Genomic DNA, 14,559 nt, shown 5'->3' on the forward strand with positions numbered 1-14,559 from the left:
CATTGTCTTGCCGCTGTCCTTCGTTAGCTGCAGTAAGCAATTGACAGGTTTGGTAAGTATGGTCGCGTTCATGGAAAACCAAACTAATTATTTGCCAATGTTTTGTTTTTGTTCAGGTGTCTAGTGTTATTCATTGTGATTATATGTTTTTCCATGAGCACTTCGTTTCTTCGTTCATCGTTTTATTAACAAAATGTATGTCTGAATTGGCCTCTCGGTCGACAACCAGTAGGTAGGTACTCGTACTTAAATTGCAACAGATTTTTTGGTTCATTGTTTTAATGATATCGAAGTAATCCTAAGTTTATTTAATTTTTATTGCACAATACAAAGAAGTTTGCGTCAGCCCCCTTTAAGGACAAGATAATGGTGAATTGGTGATCTAGTCTCGTCTTCTGGAAGATTCTAGATGCATTCCCCTCTGCCGATTAGTTCTTGGATCAGCTGGAGGCAGTTGGCGCGGTGGACCTTGCCAGTGTGAGTGGTGGGGAGCGACTTCACGATCGCGATGCCCCCACGCAGGTGCTTGTAGTCGCTTAGAGTAGCTGTGAAAATAGATAAAAGTCAGTTATTTTCAAAAAATCTAGGTACCTACCTACTTATAAAATCTCAACTTTTATTTTATTTTCTGCGGATTCAGTGTGGTAAAGTTGCAAAACTATAAAAAAATACAAGGTACCATTATACATACAGTACATTACATTATACGGTAGATTTGGTTGTCAAAGGTTAGCGTCTGCGCTAACCACCACATATTGCTGGACATCTGGCCTACTACCAATAACTAAAAATCAGAGTCACTCACATTTGACTGCTTGCTGTATATCCTCTCTTGTAACACCGCACCCTTCTTGTAGAACTACAGCAGCGGCCGGCCCAGCGTCTGCGCCAACCACCACACATTGCTGGACTCCTGGTATAGTGCCTATGACGCGCTCGATTTCTTCTGGATAAACCTACAGGAAAACAAATGTAAAAAGACAAAATAATCAATGTCTGATCAATGGGCGGGGCGTAATATCAGGCATATGCATTATAGCAAAATTATAGCATACAAATAAAGTTTTGGTAGTCATACTATTTGATTAGGTGACTAAATACCTTTATCTATTGTAATTTACTAACATGGTGGTTCAAATATTTGAAGCTCAGCTTAGTTCTGTTCACGAAAAACAGCCTTTCCTCCTCATCCCTGTAGAAAACGTCTCCCGTCTTCAGCCAGCCGTCCGGAGTGACGGTCTCGCGGTAGGCTGCCTCGTTGTTTAGGTAACCCTGTTAACAATAAGTTTGTTTTATAAGAAAGGTGCCATAAATTTACTATGTAAGACGATATTTAATTATTCTTTATCATTCATCGTTACATAAAATTTTCATCAGTCCATTATTGTTTTTTACAAGCTTTTAGATAGTTTCACCTGATCGTTGTCCGTAATAAAATCTTGCAAGTTAAATTTGATCCACTTCCCGGTTTCCGATTGAGCTGAAATTTTGCATTAAGTCGGGTGACAATGCAATATTATGGTGTCATCGAGCTGATCTGATGATGGAGACCAGAAGTGGCCATAGGAACTCTGTGATAAAACAACGAAACCTTTGTGTTTGGGTTTTTAGAATTGTCTTGGTGAGTATTAATTACCTGTGGAAAGAATAGTACAGTCAGCGATAAAAGCTTGTACCAAAAATGTAATTTTTGCCAAAAACTTATTTTACGACTGTAACGCTCTAAACTAGAATTACATTTAAGCGAGCATGCCAAAAGAAAGGTTCCTAGCCGAAAGCTTCAGCCCGGACACGGCCCGGTCTAACGTGAGTCATCTTTTATTTATACAGCATAATTTCATAGAAGTTTAACGTTTAAAATGTCCGAGTTTAAAATACTAAACTGCTTTGTTAAAAAATATGTTTACCTTCAGGAGACATTTGCCCTTTATATACAATTCTCCTTTTTCATAAGGCGCTTTGACTATTCCACCTTTTTCGTTGATTAACTGAAATATAAAATTAACAGATCTGATTAGGACTTAGTTTCCAAACAATTAAAATACCTCAATCATCTGTAATTTTCCATTTGGAATTCCCCGTTGCTGTTTCTGATACCTATAAAAATGTTTGTTTCAAATTATATTAAATAATAATTTCTACTTATATGTTTCTTACCGTAAAAGGCATTTTTAGTCATTTCACTTGTACCTACAATACATGCACTTATATTAGCGCATATGGCTTACCCTGTAATTGAGGATGTTGCTGATTTGCCCCACGGAGTTGAGTGGGGTGCCCAGTGGGCCTCCTGCTACAAATCCGTGGGCCTCCGTCATACCGTACCCGTTCAGCAGACAACCTGGCGCTGGCAGCTTATCCTGAAATAACATAACAGGGATAAGTTCGCCTTTGTACTTCTTACTAATTGTATGTTATTTTTAATATGTATTTTTGTACAATAAAGAGTTTACTACAGCTACTACTACTAAAGGTAGTTCATACATAACATTACGGCTCCGGCGTTATCACTAACGACCTGATTCGAACTTTAATATTTGTCAAAAATTAAGCAAGTAAATCTTTATTGCAAACCATGTATGTACATAGATGTTACAAATTACGTAAAGTTTCACATAGACCCCGGTGGGGTGTAGAAAGAGCGTAGCCGTGTTTACATGGAAAAGGTAATAATTACATTTTGTTGGTAATATTAAATATTATTTATAGTATTTGTAAGTCTCTATATATAGAATACTGTACCAAAAGTTTGCGTAAATTGCATTAGCCAATGTGAAAAAATAAGCATTTTTATGAAAAATTAAAAAAACATCATATCTCAAAAAATAACAAAGATAGGAAGTTGCAACTTGCAGGAAATAATACTTCTCATAAGGGCTCTTATTAAAAAAAATACAGTAAACATTTGGTGAAAGGGCCGCTTTCCCATGTAAACACGGCTACGCTCTTTCTCTTATAACTTATACATAATTATACTAACTAAACTTAACTGCTTTCATAACGAAAGCTAGTGCTTTCTGCCAGCTAGTTACTATTAGTTACCAGTTAGTTCTGCTTTAGGTAGTAACTTATAATTTGTTAATCGAAATAGCCTCGAAATCTTAATCGAAATCGAAAGTTGCTATGGATTGGATATGTCAGCGTTAAAAGTGACGTTTTTGTTTGAAAAAACGTCATATATCTTTATTGAAATTCCGTTTTGGCCCCTGATTGGCCCACTCTGTAAAAGGGAAGTCCTTTACCTGTAAGAGAGCAAGCATATCAGGTGAAAAAGACGAGCCTCCGACGAACAACCTGTCGAATGACGACAGCTGGTCTCGTGTGGCTAAGTGTCCTAGTGGAGCGGCTAGTGATGGTCCGATTATGGCCCATGTCGCCTAAAAAGAATTACAAAATGTTAACTTAGTCATGAAGTTAAAACAGCTTTAGACTTTAAAGAGTCGTGGGGCATAATTGTTAGTACGAGTATGTCGTGTTTTTGTCACTCGCGCGACATGTTTCCGAAAGCCTAGGTTTCCTAGGCGACGCGGCGCGCAGCAGTACGCGAAGCGCGGCCGTAGTGAACGCTACTCGCACTGTGAGTGCTTGAAAAAGGATACCTAGGATGCTCTCCAAAAAAATTCGCACATGTGACTAAAAACACGTGAGTTTAAACCGTTAAATTTGTAAGTAACAGGTTGCTCTATAACCCTAGATGTTTGTAGAATGCTCATATAAAGAAACCGTTGTTACGGTTTTAAATTGGTTGGATACGACCTGAACGATCATCTTCGTGATTGGACTGATTGGTGTTCATCTCACGTACGAATTTCACTCAATTTCACGTGCAACCAGCGTGAGTGATCTACAAAGTCTTGTCAAAATTAGATCAAATTATTATTTTTTAATCAAAATCGGACTCTTGGTCTCTGCGTTATTGATAAGTGGTCGATTACACTTTAATTCAATGATATTCATCGCCTAAATTATAATTATACCTAAATGATAGCAAAAATATAGATATTTTAAAAGTAAAACGACTGTTGTGTTATTTTATACATATTTGCGAGAAAAATGGCTTAAGGGACCTTCTTCAAAGTCACTCTTTTTCAGCAACACCACTACTGAATATTCATCAAGACGCTTGACGAAATTACAAAGTGTACGTGCTTACAGTTATTTGAATTTTTAGGTTTAACTCTGAAGACCCGAGCTGTAGGCTAACTTGAATATGGCTTCTCGAGGACGCTTTATGTAAAACATTGTCCGTTGAGAATATTTTAAGCAAAATTGAATTAAGTAGGTCTCTTTTCATTGGGGTAGTTTAAGAGCACGCCGGGGTCGAAATGAATGTGACGAACCCTAGAGAAATAGAGCAGAGCCCAACTGGGGAAATACTTCCAACTTACAGAAAACCGTAGCCAAATAACAGTATAAACCATACTCATAGTATTGGGTGCCTGCCGGTGAGTAAGGTTGCCAGAGCTCAGAGGGTGCGGAGTGTTAGGGTCGGCAACGCGCAAGGCAACGGAAACTGCTTACCATCAGGCGGGCCGTATACTTGTTTGCCACCGTAGTATAAATACATGGCAAATGATAAATGAACACTCACTCGATATTTCCCTGCTAATTCTGCAATGTACTCTGCAGAGATCTTCAATGGAGTCATCAGGATCGGGATCTGGTAGACGGGGAAGCCGGTCATGATGATGGTGTGGGTCAGCCACTGGCATGTAGACACAAGGAACCCCATACCAGTGGGGCGAGGGAACTGGGTGTGATGGAACCTGAGGAAAAAGCTTACATCACAATCACATTGGAGATATCAATAAATATCTATAACGCGATCATGTCTTTTATAATGGCCAGATATCGTACTTTTTCCAGCATTTTTGGTGCAGCGGAGAAGTTTTAACGGAATTGGTATAAATAATTTCAACCCTAATGATTAATTAGGTTAATATTATCCGTGATTTGCCATTTCAGTTTAAATTATCTATATTCCGTTAACACCACTCTGCTGCACCAAAAATGCTGGAAAATGTACGATCATTATTAATGACAAAATGTTAAGGTAATTCTTTTGGGTTTTAGGTGCTGTAATTATTTCATAAACAGAGAAACACATGTATTTATTTACTTAAAAAATGTATTTTTCCCTAATGTAACTTTGATTTCCAAGAAAGTAGCTACTTTGTTTAAATGTCGCAACACAACCCAGTGGTTCATCAGTGGTGGTGGTGGCATCAGTATGCCCATAATCCGGAGACGCTTAATTCTAGTAATGAATATTGTAACAAGAGATTATGCGTTCTTTCTTCTTTTGAACGAAAACTGTAACTGTTGTATGGGTATTCTTACCAAGTGCTCGGCGTCTGCATGATCGTGCCTCCGTGAGTGAGCATGGCTGCCTTCGGTACACCCGTGGAGCCGCTGGTGGGCTGAATTAAGGCCGTCGCATCCGATCGCACTTCTGGTAGCCTGGATGTAAGAACAGTGGGAGAACATCAAAATACAATATGGTAACTTATTAGTTATTAGTTATTTGTGAATAATGAAAAAACGAGTAAATTATTTGATACAACCGCAGACAAAAATAGGTAACAAAGTGACGTTCGGAGGTCAGTTGTCAACTGCAGCTACGTTAAAGTGACATTCCATTTCCAACTGCAGCTGCAATACTGTTCATTCTCTATGGCAATTGACAATGACAGCGTCGCGTTTCCATAGTAAAATGAACAGTATTGCAGCTGCAGTTGGAAATGGAATGTCACTCTTACTGTTGCGGCGTCACAGTTTCCGCCGCTGTATCTGATAATTTCCTTGATCAAATCGGTCTGCCCGATGACCGCCGTGATTATGAGCTTCATTAAGTTACACATTAACAATTCTCCGGACATATTAATGCGGTCTCCAACGCATGATGTGAAGAAAGTAATTTAAGGTCGAATGAATGGCAAAAATGTTTCGGGTGGGACACGTACGAGATAGTCAAACGCTATGAAGAGTTCGGCACATTGCTTATGATCGCACGAAATGGAGACAAATTACATACGGTCGCGATATTTGGAATGGTAACGAGAAAGAAGAAGAAAGATACTTACTGAAAACTGTCAACATCGTCACTACACCCCAGCGCGAATTTGTCTAACGATGAACCGTCAGCGACCACGGCTCTGATGTCAGCCCCTTCCACGGCTTTTGTGGCGACATCTGCACGATCAGGCTCGCAGAAGACGATGTGGGGGGATACCAGGGGGAGGAACTGCTGGATTTCATCTGACAATTAAATAAATAAACTATAGTTAACTATATCATGGATAAATTTAGAGGAATGCAAAAAAAAGATGATCTGAACTTCGCCGCATTAACTTTACCTACTGCTGGTACAGTTGTTATTCTGTAACTTTTTTGGTGAATAAAGAGTATTACTACTACTCGGGTGCGCCAAAGTTCATATAAAATTGCAAATTCGATTATTGAAACTCCGAAAATGTATCTCATACAATTTTACATCCTAATGATCATTATACATTTTCATTTTAAACAATACTCATTGGAACTTCGAATTTATTATATTCATAATGTCATTTTACATAAATATCTCTATTACTAAAATTTATGCATATGTATATTATTACTCGACATATCGATTTCGACATATTTGATTTTATTTGCCTGCAATATTAAATTCTGAATAAGAAAATAAAAAAGACAAAAATAAACAGAAAAGTAGGTCAAGTCAGGTTAAAATCCTGCCAGAAAGGTGGGTTAGGTTAGGTTAGAACTGCGACCCTCACAGAACCGAAATGCTGCCAGAAAGGTAGGTTAGGTTAGAACTGCGACCCTCACAGAACCGAAATGCTGCCAGAAAGGTGGGTTAGGTTAGGTTAGAACTGCGACCCTCACAGAACCGAAATGCTGCCAGAAAGGTGGGTTACGTTAGGTTAGAACTGCGACCCTCACAGAACCGAAATGCTGCCAGAAAGGTGGGTTAGGTTAGGTTAGAACTGTGACCCTCACAGAACCGAAATGCTGCCACAAAGGTGGGTTAGGTTAGAACTGCGACCCTCACAGAATCGAAATGCTGCCAGAAAGGTGGGTTAGGTTAGGTTAGAACTGCGACCCTCACAGAACCGAAATGCTGCCAGAAAGGTGGGTTAGGTTAGGTTAGAACTGTGACCCTCACAGAACCGAAATGCTGCCAGACAGGTGGGTTAGGTTAGGTTAGAACTGTGACCCTCACAGAACCGAAATGCTGCCAGAATAGAGGGTTAGGTTAGGTTAGAACTGGGACCCTCACAGAACCGAAATGCGGCCAGAAAAGTGGGTTAGGTTAGGTTAGAACTGCGACCCTCACAGAACCGAAATGCTGCCAGATTGGTGGGTTAGGTTAGGTTAGAACTGCGAACCTCACAGAACCGAAATCCTGTGACCCTCACAGTGAGCGAGCGTAGCGAGAACAAATGCTCCCGCCTTAGTCTTCGAGAAATTCTTACAAATAACATGATGGGCACAGGTACATTCTCAGTGACAACATTATGAGTAAAAGAAAACGGAATATGTATCGTTATGAATAATGTAGGTAGTAGTACAAATAACTATAAAAAAAATATATGAGTAACAATTTTCGAAGAAACGATGATTATGACTACAAAGTGATATTATTAGAAATATTAGAATAATAAATTGTATATGAGCCAATATGGACCCCTACTACTCACCACCAGTAGGCGTATCATGGATGGTTTTATCCACGTGATAAAATAACTGTCACTTTTAATATTGTGATAGAAAGTGACGGACACCGTTTTATCACGCTGTCACGTAGACAAGAACGACCATCATATCAGTAAAGAATAGATAATTATATTACCTACTTATTGTAAAAGTGCTGTTTGGCTCAACATACTGTAGCGATGCTACATAATTTTCTATTGCAAACATATACTTTCTCACGCAACATAACCTAAACAACATTAGTGTCGCATTTCCCACAAAATAACATACACCAGAGTGTGACACTGTGTGTGTGTGTGTGAGCAAATATTTGCTCATTCATTATGAATGAGATAACTTCAATAAACAATCAATTGTCAACATATTACATTAACGGTATAACGATTCACATTATCATGCAAACGATAACGTGAACCTGGAATAATAAACAGTTCAATAAATATAAAGTGTTACTGGTGCAGTGCAGTATAGAAATTTTAAAATAACTTTGTAATTACCGTGCTTAATAGCAGTAACAGGTATTGAAATAAATAATTAAATAACATACTTAATGGTAATTTTTTACGTGGAAATAGGTAGGGTCATTGCGCTAATATTAAATAAAAATAAAATAAATAAATATTATAGGACATTCTTACACAGATTGATTAAGTCCCACAGTAAGCTCAAGAAGGCTTGTGTTGTGGGTACTCAGACAACGACATATGTAATATTATAAATACTTAAATACTTAGAAAACAACCATGACTCAGGAACAAATATCTGTGTCATCACACAAATAAATGCCCTTACTGGGATTCGAACCCAGGACCATCGGCTTCGCAGGCAGGGTCACTACCCACTAGGCCAGACCGGTCGTCAAAAAAGTTCCGTCCATGCTCTAATTTTCAACTACAGTTGCCTCCAGAAACTCGCGAACTAAATTGACATGAGTTTGACAGATAAAATGATACCAGGAATAGCAAAGAAAAAATAGGCAGGGGTATATGTCGATAAAATGATATCGATAAGTAAGATGCACTTACTACCCAATCTACCCATGTGATAATTATAAAGGGGTCACAATAGATTTCGATTTGTATGAATGTGACAAGAAAAGTGGTTGATTCGATTGTAAGACTGTGACGTTACCAATCAAATCAGGAGGTGCGGATGTGAAACTGACAAATTTCAATGTTAAGACGAAACAGAAGCTGAGTTTTAAATATTTTAGGTAAATATACCAATCTCGCTAACGGAAGCGGCTCTTAAAACTAGTGCGATAAGGACAAGGCGAAAAATCCTGCGTAAAAATCTCAAAAATCGAGATTTCGTACTCGACTGTTTCCTCCTTCAAAACTTAACCAATCGTAACCAAATTTGGAAATCTAAATGATTATGAAATTACCAGTGCCGGACCGTTTTTATTTTTTGGCTGATTGATATCAGTTTTGAATACTACGCCTCTCATTGCAGCATAGTCAATGAGGCCATTTTTGAAAGGCTCTAGCGCCTTAAAAAACAAAAATTTCAAAAAAAGCAAAACGGTCCGACACAGATATTGACAATATTAAACTGTATTGAAAAAATCATTGCTCTAGCATCAAAACCCACGGAGGAAACAGTCGAGTACGTTTGTATGGAGATATGACCACTCCTGTTGGCTCTTAATATGCAGGTTTGGGGGCCCGTTGTTTATATCAAGTGCTCGCGGTTGTCGCCATAAATTTAAAATTGGTGATTTAATTTTATACAAATGTGACCGGTAGATGAAATTGACCAAGAAAAGTCTGCAGCAATTTTGATAGCCCACGCAGTGCAACTGTTATTTAATACGTGATAATTTCATAGAATTTTGACGTTTAAAATAATACTTGCACTGCGTGGGCTATTAAAATCGCTGCAGACTTTTTTGGTCTAGCTGTATTTAAATTCTGACCTAATTGTCAACTTGAATGTCCAGTTTAGGGACTGGTCTTCTTTACAATCGAAGCAATAGGGATCACCGAGACGAATTAATTTTTACGTCCACACCACACAAAATAAATGAAAAATCCTATCTTATTTCCCCGTCTGGGTCGGCCTTATTTGTATTTTGAGCCAAAATCACTGTTTCTATGTTATCACCTACAATTTGTTACTTTAGCTGTAAGTTTTCCTAATAAATAAAATAAAATAAATATAATAAAATATTTATTTAATTACCTACAATATGTTTATCCAATATCCTTGTATCGATTACTATAAAATTGTACAATTTTCGAAATACCAAGTAACATTTGTAAAATAATTTAAATTACTTAGATACGTTTTAACCGACCGCGCAACAGTAGCGCCGCTAGCGGTGAATTCTCGCGATATTCTCTAATTCAAACTTTTTTGAAAATATCGATATGAACAGCACTGGCCAAACTGTGGTATCATTTGTGCACATTGACCTGTCAATTTAGTTCGCGAGATTCTGGAGGCAACCTTACTTGACAGATTAGCAAATAATACATTTCATTTTTAATTTTTTACTTGCACAATATCATTTTTATGTAGATAGATATATTTTTTATACATTAAGGATTACAATAACTCCAACTTTGTACAGCTATCTAGTAGGTTGTCATTATACAGGTTTGTATCCAGATTTCGTCAAGTGGACGAAAACTAGAGCTGGACGAGAACTAGCGCAATGACCCTACATGTTTGCCTGATACATAATTGACTCACATTCAGTAGATCGCGGCTCCATCATGAAAGGGACAACGCCAGCAAACAGCACGGCGTAGAAGAGCGCAGACATATGCTCAGTGTTCCGCAGCATTATGATCACCTTTTCTGTCGCACGGTCGCTTTTCAATGCGCGAGCGATAGAGACGGCGCGCTTGAGGATTTGCAAGTTGGTGAATTTTTCACCAGTTGCTCCATTTATCTGAAATAAACATTTTTTTTTATTATACATTTTGCCAAATTTACTGCATTATCACATTTAAGTCACTTACGATTGCTAAATTTAATTTGTGTGATGTTTTCAATCAAAAGGTACTTACCACATTGTCGGTTGTCGATAAGGTTGATTTCAAATTTTAAGCTATATGGAAATAGCGCGTTGTTGACAACCGACAATAAGTACCCTCTCGTTTGAGAATGGCACATGTGGTACCACAACACCTTCCCACGTAGAACTCCAGCCATACAAAAAAGCTTTGTTAAGTTTTTGCCTAGGTATAATGTTGATTAACTTAATATATAATACTTACCTTATTAAATCTACATTATAGGCAAAAACTAAACGAATTTCTTTTGAATGTCAGTAGATATTGCTAGTATACACTTACAGTAGGAATGTGAATGTACAAAAAACCTAACGTTGAATTCTGATTTTATACATTTATTTGTTGGTTGGATCTGGATATTGACATTATGGAAAATGTTTTAATATATTTTGATGTATAGTCGTAAAATAAAAAAACATTACTGTATGTATTCCATCCGGACTGTTTTTCATGCAGTAAAACAGGAGCTCAGCCAGATTGACCCCCTCTCTGCTCTTGGCCCTTGTGCCGCCATTTTGAATTATCGAGTCCAGCACACCGTCCAGGTATAGTTGGGACTGCCGTGGACTGCCTCGCTCCACGGCGTAGGACATCTAGGGAATAGACATGAAAATTAATTTACCTATAATGCAAAGCTATCACTGTCTCATACGTCTGTAATCTGATAGTTTTCCCACTGCTGGGAAAAGTTCTCTACTATGAAACTTTCGTACCATAGTCATTATGATAGTCTAATAAAATATGTACTTTAAATAAACTCAAACTCAAATATGCAGCTTCCTAACAATGACTTTTATTGATAAGGTATTAATTAATAGTTCCTTGAAAACTCATAACTCATCGTAAAATTATCTCTGCTCTGAGTAGTAAAAGGGAAAGGGAAGAAATTATTGACTCAGATAGGTCATCTATCTGAGTCAATAATTTCACAAACATTTCTCTTTCATTGTAAGTATTAGTAGTAGTAGTAGTAAACTCTTTATTGTACAAAAAGACATATTAAAAATAACATACAATTAGCAAGAAGAAGAGAGAAGAAGTATTAAGTAATTAAGACATCCTCGAACAGTTGAAAAACATTTATTGAGGTAGCAAAAATAAAAGAATTAACAAAATAATTAAACTAAAAATTAAAATTAAAACTAAAACTAAACTCTAACAACTATATACACATATTTACTGAAAAACTAATTTAAATTTCAATTATTACACTAGAATACGGTTCATAATAGAACGTGGAATCAAAGGTGGAGCGACTACTTACATATGTAGTTGCATAAATAATAACATGTAGTCTATAACCACAAAGTAACCTTTAATTATTCCTACCCAATATTATAAATATGATATTAACTTTGTCTGTCTTTGATCAATTAAGATGAAATTTGGTAAAGAGATAGTTTGATCCCTGGGAAAGGACTTAGGGCAGCTTTCATCCCGAAAATCATTCCTTAAGTTTGTGAAAGGAGGGAGAAATTTCCTATGGAACAGGGAAATAGAAGTTTTTTTTTCTACGACGACAAATGGCCTGATCCATGTCGTATCTTCATCAAATTTATGACGCATCTTAAAGTTCAAATGAGGCAGTTAGCCACTGATAGAAGCTAGTAATAAATAATGACATTTATAGCACCGATTAAATTATCGATGTCATTTAGGTCATTAGCACTCAGTAAAGTCATTTTCATGGTCAGACTGAATAATAAAACTTTCTAAGAAGCATTAATTTCATTTTAGATTAATAAAATTACAAGGGGTTCAAATTAACAAGCTGAAGTGTAGATAATTTAATAATTTATTTAAAAAAAGATAAAAATAACAAATTTTGAAAAACTTTATCTCGCCTTGTTTAAATATTAGCTATTTAAAAAAATTTGAACTGTCAATTATCGTAAAATGAATTAGAGTTATTTACCTACTTTTGAAATGATTTATTATAATTTTTACTAGGTATTTTGTTTTCTATAATAGGTATAAAAGCGTATCACATTAATATCACAGTTTTTACTGTAATTTTTAAGCTTGTTTTCATATTTGTGGCCTAAGCTGTACTTTCTTTGAGGTTTTTAATCTTATTTTGGTAAAGGATGATTGTACCTACGCATATATATGTCAGTACATGGCGGGTAGAAGTTGATAACTGGAAATATAAAATTAAAAAATGACATGAGGTTCAAATTTCTTCCATTATGAATAAGATTAAGATAATGTATATGTAATTACTCGTAAGTGCTCGTTGCTAGGCCTAACATGAATAAAATAATTATGTTGTACTATTTGAACATTGAACTATGAACTTCAATTATATAATTATCTCTAGTTATCAACTTCTCCCCGCCGTGTACCGATTTGAAGTAATTAAGTAACAATAGGTACGCATTAGAATCGATTAGACCAATGATACTGAACGTAAATGAGAACATATTGTTTGCAATAATACGAGTACAGTGAGCTACGAAATTGCATGGAGAAATTATAAAAGAATTCATTGATAAAGTCGCCATGCACTTTTATGGATTTAGCAAAAATGTACTTAATATTAATATCCGAACTTATTTTTAACGTAAAAAGACTTAGGTACTCATAGAATCACAAATAAATAAATAAAATAAATATCTGGGGACATTATACACAGATCAACCTAGCCCCAAACTAAGCAAAGCTTGTACTATGGCTGCTAGCCGACAATAAATAAATAAATAAATGAATAAGTTTATGGCAAAAAACATTTTGGGTACAAGCTTTTATTCTTGACTGTACTTTTCTTTTCACATGCAACTAATACTCGTCGAGACAATTATAAAAACTCCAAACACAATTGGTTGCGTTGTTTTATCACAGAGTTCCTACGGCCACCTTCTGTCTCCATCATCAGATTATCTCGAGTATCTCGACGGTGCCATAATATTGCACTATCACCCAACTTACATTGTACCCATGCTATTCAACTACATACATCGGAAGCCGGGGACCGCGTCAAATTGAACTTGCAAGATTTGTTTACAAACAGATAACGGGACAGGTGAAAGTAAATAAAAGCTTGTAAATATGACTTACTTTTTGCTAAAATGGACACCTTTTCTGCACTGCTTAATGGACAAATTACACTTTTTAACCAAATAATTTATCACAAATCTCGCATAAAAATAAGGGACGACATTCACTTATAAGAAATGTTAAATTAGAATCAAATCTTGAATTTTCTCCGCTGAATAAAACTGAACACTTAGTAGGAAATTAATGTGCATCTAGTTAGCACTAGTTGATCATCTCAGACCAGTTCAGGGCTAGCAATGTTGTTGTGTGCTAGCGTTACTTACCTATAAATAGGCCGTGCAGTGCACAGTGAGATGATGTAGGACAGTAAGCAAACCCGTAGCCGCTTACAATGACAGCGCAAGCGCCGTGAAACGTGAACCGGTGATCAGCGCTATACAAGTGCTGGAAAGACTCCTTTTTCCACTTTAGGTCTCCTTCTAGCTCTGCCTTTAAAACAATTTGCTTGTATTAAATGGTAGAATAACATTACCTTCGCAACTTACGTAAATTAAAAATAACATTAGTTGGCTTTATTTTCATCCAAAGATTTAAAAATGATCTACCACACACATTTCGATTTCTATTTTTAATGAAACCTACTGCAACACGGCTCATACTTTGAGTTTTTCGGGACTTACTGTACGAAATATGATTTGATATATACCACTCGCTTTTGGGTGAAGCAAAACGTGAGAAAACTGGACTAATCCTAATAAGGCCTAGTCTCCCCTCTCGGTTGGAAGATTAGATGGCAGTCGCTTTCGTAAAAATTAGTCCC

At 36.7% G+C, this 14,559-nt stretch overlaps 1 protein-coding gene across 1 annotated transcript; it reads right to left on the minus strand.

Moving 5' to 3' along the window:
• Positions 1 to 242: 242 nt before the first annotated feature.
• On the minus strand, positions 243 to 14,026 carry LOC134674745 (luciferin 4-monooxygenase-like). The gene is made up of 12 exons (XM_063532872.1): positions 13,800 to 14,026; positions 11,165 to 11,335; positions 10,417 to 10,618; positions 6,084 to 6,258; positions 5,341 to 5,460; positions 4,592 to 4,766; positions 3,243 to 3,377; positions 2,229 to 2,360; positions 1,908 to 1,988; positions 1,126 to 1,272; positions 806 to 956; positions 243 to 545 (listed from the first exon to the last, which is right to left on the minus strand). Exons 2-12 carry the CDS (start codon positions 11,333 to 11,335, stop codon positions 406 to 408), a joined length of 1,629 nt encoding a protein of 542 aa, XP_063388942.1. The 5' UTR covers positions 13,800 to 14,026; the 3' UTR covers positions 243 to 405.
• Between the last annotated feature and the right edge of the window lie 533 nt (positions 14,027 to 14,559).

The sequence above is a fragment of the Cydia fagiglandana genome, chromosome 20 (assembly GCF_963556715.1).
Source record: "Cydia fagiglandana chromosome 20, ilCydFagi1.1, whole genome shotgun sequence".
Classification (NCBI taxonomy): domain Eukaryota; kingdom Metazoa; phylum Arthropoda; class Insecta; order Lepidoptera; family Tortricidae; genus Cydia; species Cydia fagiglandana.

Excerpts from the sequence above, each read along its gene's own strand:
- LOC134674745 (XM_063532872.1), bottom strand. The coding sequence starts at position 11,335 with ATGTCCTACGCCGTGGAGCGAGGCAGTCCACGGCAGTCCCAACTATAC. Across the intron at positions 3,378-4,591 it reads AATTAGCAGGGAAATATCGA|GCGACATGGGCCATAATCGG; the intron begins GTGAGTGTTCAT and ends AATTCTTTTTAG. Across the intron at positions 546-805 it reads TATACAGCAAGCAGTCAAAT|CTACTCTAAGCGACTACAAG; the intron begins GTGAGTGACTCT and ends CTATTTTCACAG.